This window comes from Lasioglossum baleicum, chromosome 4 (assembly GCF_051020765.1).
Source record: "Lasioglossum baleicum chromosome 4, iyLasBale1, whole genome shotgun sequence".
Taxonomy (NCBI): Eukaryota; Metazoa; Arthropoda; class Insecta; order Hymenoptera; family Halictidae; genus Lasioglossum; species Lasioglossum baleicum.
In genome coordinates this window covers 20,601,901-20,618,404 of record NC_134932.1, presented here as the reverse complement: position 1 = coordinate 20,618,404, position 16,504 = coordinate 20,601,901, and the positions used below count along the sequence as shown (strand labels likewise).

Sequence of the window (16,504 nt, the reverse complement as noted above, 5' to 3'; positions counted from 1 at the left end):
GAAGCTAGAATTATGAGAATCTTTATCGCTAATAATACATCGTTTCCCTTAAGTCTCGGGCTGGGAACAAATTGTTTTACGACGCCTTTCTATCAAGGCCACCTCAATGATTCGAAGTCTTTGAAATGATTTCTATTGCCCTGACTCTCTTAATATCTTCTAATCCCTAGCGTGGAAGATGTTTCGATTATAGTTACAGTAACGACAAAAATTCTCGACAGGCTTCGTCCCCTCTCTCTCTCAACAGAGAAACGAATTTGTATTGTTTGCTTAATAAGTTTAACCTATATCCATCTGGTGATATGGCCATTTATAGTCATGAAACATAACCCGTAGCTAGTGTAATGTTCATCAGTCTAATTTCCGCCTGTAAACCATACTTAAAAACTTTGTTAGTTAAAACGATTTTCACGATTGAAAACGCTAAAAATTTGTTCGCGCGCTATATACTAAAGCAGTTTTCCTCGGTAGCATTATTTTAATATTACACTAGCTGAGGGTTAGCACCAGAGGACAGTTGTAAAAAAACATCTAAGACTACCGCTGTCCATCCACAGGACTTTTTGAACGATTGTATCACCCTTTATACTCTCTATATTGCATTTATATAGGATACAACGCCTCTCAATAATTCGTGATGTCATCAAGATAAAATTCCCAGCTGTTCAAAGCTGTAGAAAGTGCTAGTGGCTCTAGCGACGACACAAATTAGTGAGACACCTGATGTGTCTAATGAAGACAAAGTAGGGGACTTAACGTATTAGTGAAGTAGGCAACGGTCCCCTAAACGCTCATCGAACAGTACTGCCCTATGCTTTGCTACAAGGTTGTATCGTATAATTCAGAGGCGGTGGGGGAATTAGAAGAGGCAAGGGCGTTGGTGGTGGAGGAGCCTGAACAGCGTTAATAACCGTAGACGACGTAGATTGAGCTTCGGCGGGTCGAGTGATGGAATTGTAAGCTGAAAGATAACTTGGCCATAGATGCGGGGGTGGCGGCGATCCTGGCGGTGGTGGTGGCGGAGATCGGTCGTCCAACTCGTCCGAATCGTCCATCATCATCGCCGTTAAGGGAGTGACGCGTGGCTTCTTCAGTTTGATGATCTTCACCTAGTATATCCATCAATTCCATTAACTAACTCGCGTCACCAGGAAATTATACAGGGCGAGTCACTTAACTGTATCGGTTGAATTCATTCATAACCGTTGCATAACAAAAAGTTTCAAACTAAAGTTCCTTTATATCAAATAAGACATGCAACGTGATCATTAGTTTTTTTAGATCTTGAGTTTTTGTATTATATAATATATGATATTTAAATATGTGATTTGAAAGAGTATCGAATTCTGAGGTTATGAGAAATTTAGGTACAGTTAAGGGTGTAGACTCGTTTCTAGGATTGCAAGGGTGCGGGATGCGCCTTTTCGTTTCTCTATAATGCAAAGACGGGGTTTCTTAGTAGTCAAAAGCGCTGAATAAGAGATTTAGGTCGCAATCGCCCTCAGAAGTCGTATTTTTACGTTTACGAGTCGTAATTTGCATTATTCAGCAGCATGTCGCAGCTTTATCAAAATATTTACATGCGCAGTATTATGCTTCCGAATAATGCAAACTACACCATATAAACGTAAAAATAGAACGTTTGAGGGTGATTGCGGCCTAAATTGATCTTTTATCTACCGCTTTTGACTACTGGAAAAGCCTATCTTTTCATTATCGAGAAATTAGAAGGCGCAATCCTGGAAACGAGAGACTACCCCCCCTAAGTACCTCACCCAGTATACGACAGACACAAACCTTCACTTTCTTCTTGGTCTTAGGCGGTCGACTCCTTTTTTCTTGCTTCCTGCTCTTCCTAGAGCTGGACCTTCGAATTTCACGGACCCCATCCCGGGTGATCACAGCCGTAGGAGGTGGAGGAGAAGGCATGTCCCCTTCACCTCCACTAGGACTCGTACCCTCTCCAGGTTTGATACCGTCCGCGAATTGAACGGACTTCTTACTCCGCCTCCTTATGCTTAGCTTCAACGTTTTCGACTTGATCTTGACTTGAGCCTTCGACTTACTCGACTTATTCTCTCCCATCTCCTCTTTATTGGATTCGTTGGTTTTGTCTATGTCCAACCATTCTTTCTCTCCATTGTCGTCGCTCTCATTTTCAGGGGTGGATAATTCATCCAGGTTACCATTAGGCACCAGAGATCTTCTAAAATGCAAATACACAATGAAAGAATGAAAAATAAATTTTACTACAAATTTTGCACCCGAAATTAATCCTTTTGTAAAATGGTTACCTTGAAATGCAAAAGCTGTACAAGGATATAATTCTTACCTGAAGCCTGGAGCGACTAAAATTCCTTTAAGAGGCGGCGGAGGCAAATCTGGCCAATCTGTCGTCTCCGTTTCAAGGTTGAATTTGCTCATTTCAGAAGTCGCTGCTACAGCAGCATCGTCCACTTCGGTGCGTCGATTGCTTATCCTCGAGGACGATTTTTCATCGTCTTCCTCATCCTCTTCCTCGTCTTCCTCTGGTTCCTCTTCATCTTCCTCGTCGTCCTCCACTTCAGGTTCTTCCTCCTCTTCTTCCTCTTCATCGTCGTCGACAGGTACGTCTTCCTCCTCCGTTGAAGCAGCTAGCGCAGCAATCGACGCGCCTTCTTCCTTTTCAGAAGTCACAGAAACAGGTTGCTCTTCCGTTTCGGCTTGCTCATCGGTTTCTCGAAGAGCCTTTAACACTGCTGGATCCATACTCGAGGAATTCGTTTGACCACTGTCGATCTGGCGCATGGTGCTCTTCTCTAGCATCCGAAGGGCGCGACGGTTGATTCTTTCTATCCGTCTTCGCTCCTTCTCCTTCCTCCTCATCTCCCTCAATCGTTTTCGTTCCTCCCTTTCTTTGCGCCGAGTCTCTAATATGACCTCGTAATTGTACACTGGCTGAACTGGTGTTTCTAAAATTGGGAAATTAGAGCATCAGTTGCTGGAACAAAACGTACCTCGAGGTATGATCGTACAATTTAATATTGAATGACATACTTGGCGTCGGCACTTCCGTTCTGGGGAACACCGCTGGCGTCACAGGAAGCGGAACAGGTCCGGGGACCGGTACAGGAACAGCAAGTGGCAGTGCAACCGGGGACAGTGCAGGTACAGGCGTGGATGCGCTTATAGTGGGTACAGGCACAGGCATGGGCACAGGAACTGGAACAGGTACGGATATGGAGGCTGAAGGAATTGGAGAAGGCTGTGGAACTGTCGCAGAGTACATTATCCCCGCCGGTTGCTCCACTGACGAAGGTTGCCCGCCACTCCAGTCTAACGACGTGGGTACTACTTGGAGAACATTACCTACGCGCACTACCTGACTCGAACCTCTCACTATTGGAGCTGTTGAGGAACTCGTGGGTTCCCTGTGCGCTGTCGGGACCCCATTAAAGTCTGCTGGCACAACTTGCAACACGTTGCCCACCTGCGTAGTCCATTGTAATTATAAACAAATTGTTTCTGTTATCACTGGACTGCGGATCTTTATGCATTTATGACAAAAATGTATATTAAATGTACTGTTGTGTTGTTTTGAACTCATGAATGAACAGAAGCTGAATAGAAATATTTTTCTTCCTTAGATAATTTTAATAAGCTGAGACTAACACGTGACACTCATAATCTGTCAAATCCGCAGTCCAGGTATCGCAATGAATGCTTAGATTAAAATGATGTACTTGTAACACGGTAGGCTGTTGTCGGTAGAGCATTTGTTGTTGCTGTTGAGGCGAGGATGAATAGCAGACATTAGAATTGAAGTTATCGGGATAATCCGAGGCTACTCCTGCGGTGTCCTGTTGCTTTTTAATTCCCAGTTCGAGTTCCAGCCTACAATACGAACAATTAATGTAGAAAACGTGCCGAGATCGCATTCCTCTAACTACATACTACTCTTTACAGAGCTCTTCCTAATCGATGGCTCTCTTGTCTCTAACTCGCATCAATACTGGGATAAAATTCAAAATTGGAAGTTACTATGAAAATGACTTCGAAAGTTGTACCCGCCCACCAGGGCCGGCCTTCTCTATAAAGGGGCCTGGGTGCAAGAAACCATTTGGGGCCCCAAATTGTTTGTAAAGTAAAAAAAATTTACAAACACGAACATACAGGGTGAGTCCGAAGAAACAGAACACTTAAATATCTACGTTACTTTTCGTTGTACAAAAAAACTTCTTAGGGCAAAGTTACACTGTTTGAAGGGCCACATGTAACGGTGTAAGGGAAAAAATTTTCGAGGTCATTTTTTAATGAGATTTCAAGGTCATCGATATATTTTTTAATGGAATGAGGTATTTTGTAATACACCAATCGATGCAACTGGACATTCGTTATAAAAAAAGTACTAACCTATGTATGTCGAAAAGTTAGTAGTTCAAGAGATATTTAAATTTAAATAACTCTAAAACACCATTACTGTCGTACTAAGACGTTAACGTTTACTTGCTAGTGTAAATTGAAGAGTTGAAATTGAAGTTGAAATGGAAGAGTTGAAATTGAAGTTGAAATGGAAGAGTTAAAATTGAAGTTGAAATTAAAGTTGAAATGGAAAAATTGAAATTGAAAATGAAGTTGAAGAGTTGATATTGAAATTGAAGTTGAAGGGTTGATATTGAAATTGAAGTTGATATTAACGAAATGAAATTAAAAAATTGAAGTTGAAATGGAAGAGTTGAAATTAAAAAATTGAAGGTGAAAATGAAGTTGAAGAGTTGATATTGAAATTGAAGTTGAAATTGAAAAATTGACATTGATATTGAAATTGATGTTAGCGTTTGCTTACTTGTGGAACGCCTTAGTACGACAGTAATGGTGTTTTAGAGTTATTTAAATTGAAATATCTCGTGAACTACTAACTTTTCGATATACATAGGTTAGTACTTTTTTTATAACGAATGTCCAGTTGCATCGATTGGTGAATTACAAAATACCTCATTCGATTTAAAAAAATATCGATGACCTTGAAATCTCATTAAAAAATGACCTCGAAAATTTGTTCCCTTACACCGTTACATGTGGCCCTTCAAACAGTAGTAACTTTGCCCTAAGAAGTTTTTTTGTACAACGAAAAGTAACGTAGATATTTAAGTGTTCTGTTTCTTCGGACTCACCCTGTATATTACTAATGCATGTCTATTTAATGCGTGATTTCGTTTTTGCTAATACATTAATTACTTCAGAAAAATTAGATTATTTTAGTTCTTGATCGTGTTGGGGTCCTCTCAATCGCGGGGCCCCTGCCGCCCACCATTTAATCAGATGACAAGAGAGCTCGGTATCAAAGTACTACATTGTCTCAGCATTGGTATCAGCGACCATGGAGGTTTTGGAGAAGCAGTGGAAAGGAAGGGTGTCCAAGGACCAAGCTGGTGAACACGATTTAATGGTGTAGGAAGTTACCTATCATCGAGGGACAAACGTTTCGGCGAGCTCGTGGCTGAGTCGTCAATGCACGGAGGATAAGTCAAGTTATTCTCGCTATAATAGTATTCGTTTCCAACTTCGTTCTCGTTGGGATATTGGAAACCAGCCGCGACCGTCTCCATATTGTCGGCCATGTGCATTTCCGAGTCTAACACGGCTGAGTCCCTAGCCAGCCCGGAAACTGACTGAACGATTGTTTCAATGCGTCTACCCCTTTCGCTGCAGCTGTCTAGCTTTCTATTATCGTGTTCATCCTTCCTTTCCCTCGAGCTCTCGCCGGCTCTGCCTCTTCCCACAGAGGGTGATCTGGATTGACAGTAAGACTGCTTACTGACTGTCCAACGCGGATAACAAGCCTACAATCACATTCAAATATTTACCTGGACGAGCGCAATCGTTCGGGTATCCTCAAACCATGATCCGGACTCCTCAGTCTAGACCCAGAAGTGGATCTGGTCCGTGATCGCGATCCTGATCTGGATCTCGATCGTGACCTAGATCGCAGCGACCTTGATCTCGATGTTGACCGTGAACGCGACCGTGTTCTCGACCTAGATCTCGACCTAGACCATGATCTGGACCGTGATCTCGATCCACGTCTGAAACGATCGTGAGACACTCTCGGCGAGGAACGTCTTGGCCGAGGTGAAGTACGACCTCTCAACGGCGCCGGCTTTTCCGGTCTCCTGGAGTGACCATGTCTATCTAGATCCATTGACTCTCTGTCCTTCTCCCATTGTCTGTCTCTTCTCGAGCCAGATATGCTTCGCCTGTCAAGAAGTTGCAAGCTTTGTAATGGAGGCATTACAACTAGACTGTGGATGTTTGTGCAATTTTCAAATTATGTAGCCAAATTTTAAGAAAGTGGGACCAAATAAAATCGTATCTTCATTGGTAATAGCTAGACTCCGGATTTTATGCGTTTATGACAAAAATGAGTAGGTACCATTTAAAACAGTTCAAAGATTAAAAGACTTTAAGAGTATTAATATATTATTTTCACTTCATTAAAATTATTAGTGAAGAATATAAATTTATATTTAGCTCCTATGTCTTGCAACTGAAGCACAAACTTTTTATTTTGCATAAAGATCCAGAGTCTAGTAATAGCATTTGTAGATTCAAAATAAATAAAAATCGTACTAAATTTTGTCGAATTTAATACTCCAATATTTCTTGAAAATTTTTAAATGCATAAAGAACCGCAGTCTAATTAGAACTGTTTTCAATCTCTGATTACAACAGGTTCAGCTCACCTTTGTGGGAATTTAGATGCAGATCGAAGAGGACCTTCCATGATGTCCCTTTCGATACTGTCATCTCTGTAATAAACCTTCTCCTCATAATCAAGATCCAAATCCTGACCATTGGGATAAGACTCCAACGACTCGTTTCTATCTCGTGGGATGTTTTCAGATTCGTAGGGCCAGTAGGATCTGTCCGTTTCGTCCCCTCGAAATCTACCTTCCCTATGTCTATCAGCATCTGCGTTCCTCTCCCTTAGAACTTCCATTGGATCGTATGGCCTTCCCTCCTTTTCTCTGTCTCTTTCCATGGAATCGTACTTTCTTCTATTCCAATCATCACGGTCTTTAGAGGAACCATACTTTTTGAAGTGGTCTAGAAATACGTACATCAAATTAGCAAGCTATTACATCGCGAATTTGATGCATTTATAACAAAAATGAGTAGCTGCAATTCGAAACAATAAGAAGATAAAAGAGTTCAACTGTCGATGTATTATTTGCAATCTTTTAAAATTATTAAAAACGATTGTGTTCGTTTTGAAGTGAACTAAATTATAGTTCAAGGTGCAAACTTCATCATCAAGTAACTAATAATAGTTATTAATAGCTCTGATCGTTTATACGAATGAAATAAGCAAAACTTGTATGAAATAAAGGAAGAAGTTCCGGAGTGGCTTCTGTTCCGCTATGTAATCATCATACAAACCTTTGTTATATGAGACAGTGTTGGATCTGGGAGGAGTCCTAGTAGACCTGTCCCTCCTATCGTCTGCTTTCGACCTAGATCTTTCTTCATCGAGCCTGCTACTCCTCTTATCTCTGCTCAAAAATGATCCGTCTTTCCTCTTTGGACTCTTGCTTCTGCTTCTACTCCAGCTACGACTATGACTCTCGCTGCGACTTCTCTCTCTTTCCCAAGACGTACGCGGACTAACGCTTCTTCGTCTCCTGCGACTATTCGACGGACTGGATCTTCTCTTTTCAGAGTAATCCTGCTTCGAGCTTCTACTGTCTCTCCTTTCGCTCCTCTCTCTATCATCAAACTTCTTGTCTCTCTTTTCTTTGCCACGATCACTAACTCGTTTCTCACTTTCCTTTTTACTCGGACTTCTTTTTCTTTGTTCCCTACTGGGCGATCTGATCTGAGTCTCGGTATCACTAACGTCTTTCACGCTGAACCTAGTTTTCTTAACCTCTTCCTCTTTGCTACCCTCTTTCTCGCTGGACTTGAACTCTTCTACACGGTTGAAATCGACCTTCACGGCTCCCGGTGATTCTGATGCGGGCGTAATTAATGTTTTCGCTGTTGCAGATAAATCTTTGGAGTCCACTTTAACATCAGCGTCGGTAGTTTGCTCGGCAGGGGCGACATCCCCGACCATTTTTTTGTCTACTGTGGCCGGTTTCTCACATTCCATTTTGAAATCGTTAGCAGAGTCCTCGCAAGGAACACTCTGCATGTCGTTCCTCACGGCGTGAGACTCTCTGAGCTTTTTCTGAATTGTTAAAAGGGCAGCAGCATGTTGCATAGGGTCGTCCGAGATCAGTTTCGCCTTCACACGTTCGTTGTTCCGACGTATAAGCAGCTGTTTGGGAATCAGCTTCAAAGCTGCTTTTCCCTCTGTCGATTCTTCACTTTTGGAGCTGTTGGACACCACCGCCTCAGTAGTTTTAGCATTCAGTTTACTGCGACACTCATCGGATTCGTATTCGGCGAATATATCCATCCGCAATGGTTTGCAGTTGCTGGTGTCAAGACATGGTTCGTTGATGGGGAGATCAGCGAGAGAAGACTCCGACCCTTTCGTTAGGAACATCTTTTGGGCCGACTGATCGTCCGTCTGTATCCCTAGAATTTCTTCGAATTCTTCCTTCATCATAGAAGACTTTGAATACTTTCCTTCGCGGTACTTGATCTGGAGAGGTATATTCGAAATGGATTCTTCGTCAGATACAATAGCGCTCTCTTTCTTCAACTTATCTTGAGTCAGGTTTTCCTTGAGAATCAAGGAACTTGAATTGTCGTTTCCAAAGTGTTCCACATCCTGAAACGTCTATATTATTAACATAGTAACCAAAGATTTATATCAAAGTACAAAGTACCAGTATTATACTAGTTTCAACAAGTTTTTGAAGTAGAGGCTTGAAAATCAGAACCAGTGAATTCTGTACCTCAAAGTCATATCAAAACCAATATCCTTACAATACAATTTATCTGACGATATACTCAATGATATTTTAATACTTAAGACTAATAAAAATCATTTACGTACATATAGTTGATATATATTTTTAATTATACCCAAAGAAACGTATCTTGATTACCTATCATTTCTGTAAGAATACCGAAATAATACCGCCATTTATTTCGGTTTCGGTAATAATTCGTTTCGGTATAACTTTGTTGACTTAAGACCGGTATCAAAATCATACCGGCACGTAAGTGCCTGATAGTAACAACAGATCTACAAATTATAGACAGCAGTATAAATACCTCAGACTTCTGAGACGGTGCCGGAGAGCTAGGGCTGTACAATTCTACATTTGTGGTAGGTAACTTTACGTCTATCTCGAACATATCTTCCAGTTGCTCGGCAGTATGTGGCTCCTTCATGCTCGTCGGAGGTATTTGCTCCTTGTTGAAGAATATGTCTCTCTGAGAACTGCTTTCTACGCTTTTCAGACGTGACTTGTTTCTCGTGGGCTCTTCCGAGGTCCACGATGTTTCCAACAGGTCATCCTGAGACTTCCTCGAGAACAGATCAGTAAAATCCGCACCCTTCGACACAGATTTTCTTAGCTGTTGATCAACGTCTTCGTCTTTTATTTTGGTTTTAGGTAAAATGGTTTCAGTGCGCTCTAACTTATCACTTTTACGGTCGAGTGTATTTAGCTTCGTCCATTCTGCACACTCTTCTTCCCACATAACCGGAGCTTTGAGTTCTATCTTCTCCTCGGCTTGCGACGCTATATCCCAGCGGCTCTTTTTGTTCTTTCTCGCAGCAATTGCATCCTGCTTCGCACATGCATCGACGTCGCTGTCGGCTGCACTTATTTCCTTATGAATACTATCAATCGCGGGGATATTTTTTTCTATGCTATCCTTGCGTTCCTCTTTCTCACGCAAATAGGTCTCCTCCTCTATGTCCCACTCATCCCTCTTCCGCTTGTGTTTCTGTTCCATGAGCATCATGGCTTCTCGTTCGCCTTCCTCTTGCTCTTCTTCCCAGATTCTCATCGCCGAGAGCCTGTCCTGTCTCTTTTTGCTTTCCCTAGATGTTTCTTTATCTATGGAGATGTACGTATCCGTCTTTTTGTCGTATCGAACCTCTTTCTCCACTTTCTTCGAAGTGCGCGCGGGCTTCTTCTTGTTAACCAGCAAATCCGGCACAGCTTCCAAACTGTCGACTTCCCACTCGTCCGCCAACAGCTGCCTCTTGTTCACCTCTCTCTCGAGTTGGGTCAGAGACAGTACGTTCAGCGTATCAAATTCAGTCTCTCCCCATTTTTCCTTTTTCTGCTTCTCCAGTTTCTCCCAATCGGCTAAAAATTCATTGCTGCTTTTGCTGCTCTCTTTGTCCTTCTTCTTTTTCTTCTTTACATCGATCTCCTCTTCAATGGTCGTACCAGGTTGTATAATCTCTTTAACAATACCCGAACACTTCTCCTTCAGACGTTCATCCTTCTTGCTCCTCTCATCCTTCTTAACCCGCTCGTCCTTCTTGTCTGCCTTTCGAAAATCGTCCCCGACAGTCTCTATCTTGTCCATGCCACTCTTCGACATTCTCTCCCCCTTCTGCTGCGCCATAATCACGGAATCCACTTCCCATTCCTCCAAGTATGTCTCTTCGGGTTTATTCCTCTTCTCCTCGTTCTTATGAGCTTTGTTACCACTGTCGGATATAACATTTCGCATCAATTCTTGCTCCTTGCTCCAAAGATCGTGCTTCTCTACGGATCTCTTTCTAGACTCAGCTTTCCTTTCTTCTTTGATCTTCTTCACCGGCGAGGAGGGCTGCAAAGGCGACTTTTGTATCGTATCACCGTTCTCATTTTCCTTCTCGACGTGTTCCCGCTTTTCTTTGGCTTTCTTGCTCGCTGCTTTCTTTTTCTTCCGGTTGTCGGACGAGTTACTGTTGCTGGAATCGACACTGACTTTTCTTCTTCGCTTCTTCTTCGTTTTGGCTATCCGTTTCGCCTTCTTCTTTCTCTTCTCTGCCTTGCGCTTTTTCTTCCTTCTCTTCTTCCGTTTGTCGTCCGAACTGGAAGAATCGCTGCTACTGCTGCTGCTCTCACTGCTGTTGGAGTCCGAGGCGCTGGTGTAATCGTCCGACAACTTCCGTTTTCTTCTTCTCTTTTTCACTTCCTCCTCCGAGTCCGATGAACTGGTCGTGCTGGATGAATCGCTGCTAGATGTCACCTTCTTTCGGCGTTTTTTCTTCCGGACCTCTCTTGAATCCGAGTTCTCGTCGCTCAAACGTTCTACTTTGATTCGAACGTTCTCCCAGTCGCTAGGAATCGATCTGGAATCATCGGATTCGCTCTTTTCTCCCACTGCTTCGCTTTGCTGCGCCTGGATGCGAGAACCAGACGAAGACGCTTGATCTTCTTCAACTTCCGGCACTTCAACATTCTGACGGGTCTCCTTACTGCTGAGCGTGTCTTCGTTGCTCGTGTTAACTTTTTCTGGTTTCTCGCCGCGTTCTGCGAACGCAAAATTATTGTCTTCTGATAAATTAGTTTCTATGTTAAAATCGTGGTAGCTCAATGGCGAAGTGGACTTCGTTGGAACCGTATTCGGAGAGAACTCCTTCGACGTTGGGATATCGGTGCAAACCATCTTCATAAATTGCTCGTATTCCGACGCTAATTTTTCGTCGCCCGTAGACTGTAGCAGCGGGGACGTTGATTGTCTATTGTCATTGTCAACAATCTTGGCGATGCACAATTCAGTATCTTCGTTGTCGGCTGTCTTATCGTTTTTGGCGTTCTCCTCTATTATGCTCGATCGCAAAGAAAATGTCTCTTGATCTGAAATCAATGTTACGGATTAAGGGCGTAGTCTTATTTTCGAGGCCGTTCTTCCGCGAATTTTTAGGAATTTTTTTCAGAAAAACTATTGAACCTTTTACATTAGGATTTTGCACGCATGTTTATTGGTGTTTGAAGTACACGTGTGATTTTTTTGAAGTAAAAATAATGAATGTGACATCAGTTATATATATTTTTACAGAGTATGTTTTCAGAAACATGGGTCGACGGTCGCCATGTTTCCAGTCTTTCTACTGATCGGAAACAAAATGAAGTTGTTTATTAACCAGTATGAATGTAGTTACGGACTGAACTAAAAAGAAATTAAAAATCTCGATAATTTACAAAATAGCGGCATTTAGAAGTCAAATTGCCGATTTTTTAAAATATTTTCGGCCTTTAGCACGATATAAAAAATTGACAGATTTAACAATATTTAGTTCGTGTGATAACAAGGTACATGCTGAAGATTCTCTCAAGATTTCAATTCGATTGGTCAACTAGAACTTGAAATATCGTGGCAACTGTTTCGAAAAATGTGGTGCCGAGAGAAACACGTTTAAAGATTCAACTGTCAATATCTCGCAACGCGAATTGCATCATTCAAACGTCTATAATTATCGTAATTTGACGAAAGCAGACAAATCCTTTTGCGCAGACATTCTACAACATTTACATTTAAGCGAATGCTTGACTATCTACCTCGCTCTATGTCGACTGATTTTGCTTCGCATTCTTCTTCTTCTTCTTCTGCTTCTCGTTCTACCTCATTGGACAACCTGTCCTCGTCCTCGCTATCCCATTTCGATCTAGGCAATTGCACGTTGACTGGGAACTGCCACTTCACCTTCTCGCTGGCCTTACATATGCCCGCTTTTGGATACCAGTTGCGAACACGCGCAGGCTTCTCAGCGACTTCTGCATTGTCTCTGGAATTGTTAAGATCTGAATGGGTAAAGGAAAGTTAACGAGATGGAGAACATTTTGATGTACCGTGCAATATCCGTTTCACATATCTCCCGCATTTTTTCGCGTCGATCACCGGCGACGGTCTGGAGGATCTGTTCGTGACTCAGGAAGAGCGAGGTGCGAGGATTCTCCGAATAAAGCACTTGAGGTCTTCCTCTTTTGGTCACTCTGACTGATTCAGGCGGGTATTCTTTGGGTCCATCCAGTCCCTCGGCAGTGAAAGCGTACCGTTTTAAACGGCAGTCATTTAACAGCAACATTTGGTCAAAGTAACGTATGTAATCTTCGGCTGTTCTGTAATTGATATTTATTCCATAGACAATTTGGAGTGTGACGAGTAGACAGCGGATTTTATGCATGTGTAATTTAAAACAGAGAAAACATTAGAATAATTTCAAAATACCGTTACATTATTTTTAACCTATTAAACATATTAAGAAAGAAAATAATTTCTACTTCACTCCAGTTTGTCTGAATTCAGGTAGAACGTTTTTATTTTGCATAAAGGTCCACTGTCTATTGAAGAGATGTGTCTGAATTAATATCAAACCTATTCTTCATTAATCGGTCCGAGTAATCGCGCCTTCTGATGTCTATGATGTCATCCATCGTTATACCACACTTCTTCAGCTCTGACCACGAAGACAAATTCATGATATCTTTCTCTTTTCCTTTGTCCTTGTCTCTTTCTTTCTCCTTCTTATCTTTGACTTCTGAACTTTTCTCTCTTGAGAGGCTTCTCTTTTCTCTAACGCTTTCCCGTTTTTCTTTCGCCCCTTTCTTTTCCCTCACATCCTCCCACCTGTCTTTATCGTCATCTTTTCTGTCTTTCTCGTCCTCTCTTCTATCGCGGCTTTCTTCATATCTACTTACATCGTCTCCTTTATTTTTATCATCCTTTTTATCTTTCTGTTTCCTACGCTGATCTCTGCCCTTGTAATATCGTTCTCTACCGCTATTGTAATCTTTCGATTCTCTATTTCTGCTGTCCCTTCGTTCTTCTCTACCATATCGTCTCCTTGAGAAAAATAGAAAAATTATCAATTCACAAAAAATGCAACTACAACGGATGCTATCGATTTCATACCTCTCAGAATATTTGTTCTCCATAAATGATTTCGAACTGCTTTTACGAGACACATTGTCATCCTGTTTATTTCTATCTCTTATGCTCTTTACATTTTCTAATAAATTCTGTCCATTTCTATTTACAAAATTCTCTTCCTCTAAACTAGCTGTAAAGTAAAGTGATTATTGCCTATACTAAGTAAGACAGAGTTTCAAACTGTGTGCAATTATGTACCTGCAGCCATAGCTTCTGCTAATAACATTTTACTTTTAGACTCTTCCCTTCTGATTTCTTCGATAGCCAATATCTTTTCCTCTGTACATACAATAATATCAATGAATTTTTAGGGAACATACGCAATACTTCTCAATGAATCGTATTACCTCCATAACTAACAATAAATATAGTGGAAAGCTATTGATCTACAAATGTAAAAGAATGTACTCAGTGAAATTTGTTAAACTGTACCTGTTTTCTTCTTAGATTTGCCACTGCCTGAATGTCGACTATGGAACTGTTGTACAGAATCGGAGTCGACGCTTAAACTTGTACTTGAATCATTTTGCAACGATTTGTCGTCACCCGATTTAGTCTTGGATGCTTTAGTAGAGTATGCCTGAAGTAATGCAGATTTATTCGGAACCTTTGGTAGGACATTGAACTTATTCACAAATGCCATCAATCTTTTCTTGGCCTGCACTTTTCCTAGTACAGGCTTAAGCAGTCTGGGACTTTCCAACCTGGGCATATCTCCATCGCTGATCTGGCCTTTTGTGCTTTCTGGTGTTTCAGGCATTTGTATATCGAGCAGCGATATCGGAATGTCTGGAGTTGGTTCCTCTGGAGCATAGACATCTTCTGACTGTGACATTGTGTCGACAGCCTTCTTTTCCGACTCTTCTACATAGAAAAACACAACGCAATCAAGATACTGATATCGATACATATCGACAGTGCTAGACAAGGCAGAGAAAAACTTTACCTTGAAGAGAATCGACCATGTCTGTCTCTGTCATTGACAAATTCTTATTTTATCATGCATACAGTGTTCGTGTCAAGTAACTATTATATACGTACAGAAGTTTTATTTCTCATGCTCGATAAACATTGGGCTCTACAAAATAGAAGGTGTATCATTTACCATTTTCTAATGTTTCGAAAGCAACCTTTATACTATCTAGAAAACTGATGTTCTCTTTATGTCTTATGTACAAAATGTGTCACGGAAAAAGAAGAACTCACTTTCATAAATAATGTGAATGCACCTCAGATGCAACACTCAATGTTCACGTATTTACACACGCGAGCTGACGCGCGCGCGCGCGCAAACACACACGCACACATACACTCACGTACGATATTAGGACAGCTACTTACACGGTCTACACGATCATTGATTAGAACAATTTCAGCAACGAGTAACCGAATTAGACATTGATTTCGATATCGATTTGTTTGAAAAACGGAAGATTAGACTCCGATCAAATGACTCCGATTATCAGAATATGTTTTCTCCAGAAAAGATCGAATTATACGAGAAAAATTCTCAATTTTCTCGTGTACCTCGCATAATCAAGGGAAAGACGTTTGTTGTTGATAGAATTTCGTTAAACTGTCAATACTCGACGAAATCGAATGGAAGAGATACTATCGAAAGAGGCAGTGAAACATTATAGTGTGTATTGGAGACTTACTACGTATCGAGCGCTAAGTAACTGACGAGTACATGTTGCCCGTGATAAGAACAACGATATATCTCGCGTGTCACGGTAAGAATCCTTTAGCCACGCGAATGTTTTCAATTCCACTTCTATGTTCCCGTACACGGTCAAGTCAAACGGAACCACTACGTGAAAAGCGTCAGACATTTTAGTCAAACCGCAGGCCGGCAACTATAGACGCTGGTGCATCCGGCTCAAACATGGTTACCAATAGATGGAAGGTAAACGTTGGTAAACGTCAGGGTATCGTGGTAAACGTCAGTAAACGTCCAGTAAACGTGGAGTAAACGCAAGTAAACGTCACATGACGTCACAGAACGTTCTTATACTATATAAACTTACAGAAGTGAAACCCTTCAATAGTTTTTGCTAACCAATTTCCACACCTCAAAATTCTATAATATTGAAGTGCGCATGCTCACATAACTTTGTAGTTTGTAGTACGCAAATAAATAGTATCTATGTACTTATAACTTATATCACCGACGAGATATCTCATCGGTGCTTATATACATACTACTGTTCAAAAGTATCCGGATACTTGCGAAATGTGTAATAGCAACTTATAGCAACGCATAAAATTTACTTAAAAGGGAGTAGACTCTAGGATTACAAGCGTTCTCATTTCTCGATAATACAAACATGTGGTTTTTTAGTAGTCAAAAACGCTATATATATTTTTTTATCCATATATGGATAAAAGATCTATAATATAGATTATAGATTATAGATAAAAGATCGATCCAGGCCGCTACCGCTATCATTTGGCGCGCGGTAAGTATTGCAAACATTGGAAATTGCTGTATTATTTAAAATGCAATATGGTAAAGGACGGTATTTAATAAATGTTTACAATTTTATGAACTGAGTATTACCACCGACGAGATATATATATATATATATACAAAAATTCCGAATAAAATATGCCAATGTGAGGCGCTAGAAACCGGCCACCTGAATAACTCAGCTGCTATTGGTGTTACGAAGAAATGCATTAGATG

At 41.2% G+C, this 16,504-nt stretch overlaps 1 protein-coding gene across 10 annotated transcripts; it reads right to left on the bottom strand.

Moving 5' to 3' along the window:
- Positions 1-808: 808 nt before the first annotated feature.
- LOC143207903 (uncharacterized) lies at positions 809-15,792 on the bottom strand. 10 transcript variants are annotated; one of them, XM_076421795.1, is made up of 19 exons: positions 15,025-15,792; positions 14,765-14,896; positions 14,251-14,682; positions 14,017-14,097; positions 13,801-13,948; positions 13,264-13,731; positions 12,738-13,007; positions 12,447-12,673; positions 9,208-11,744; positions 8,161-8,767; positions 7,420-8,115; positions 6,723-7,086; positions 5,847-6,236; positions 5,443-5,772; positions 3,723-3,873; positions 3,037-3,469; positions 2,333-2,951; positions 1,798-2,206; positions 809-1,109 (listed from the first exon to the last, which is right to left on the bottom strand). In XM_076421795.1, exons 2-19 carry the CDS (start codon positions 14,796-14,798, stop codon positions 810-812), a joined length of 8,496 nt encoding a protein of 2,831 aa, XP_076277910.1. In that variant the 5' UTR covers positions 14,799-14,896; positions 15,025-15,792; the 3' UTR covers position 809. The 10 variants fall into 10 exon arrangements, with proteins under 10 accessions (XP_076277910.1, XP_076277908.1, XP_076277906.1 ...); XM_076421793.1 differs by having other exon boundaries at positions 7,420-8,767; positions 14,251-14,679; XM_076421791.1 differs by having other exon boundaries at positions 7,420-8,767; positions 15,025-15,791.
- Positions 15,793-16,504: the final 712 nt, after the last annotated feature.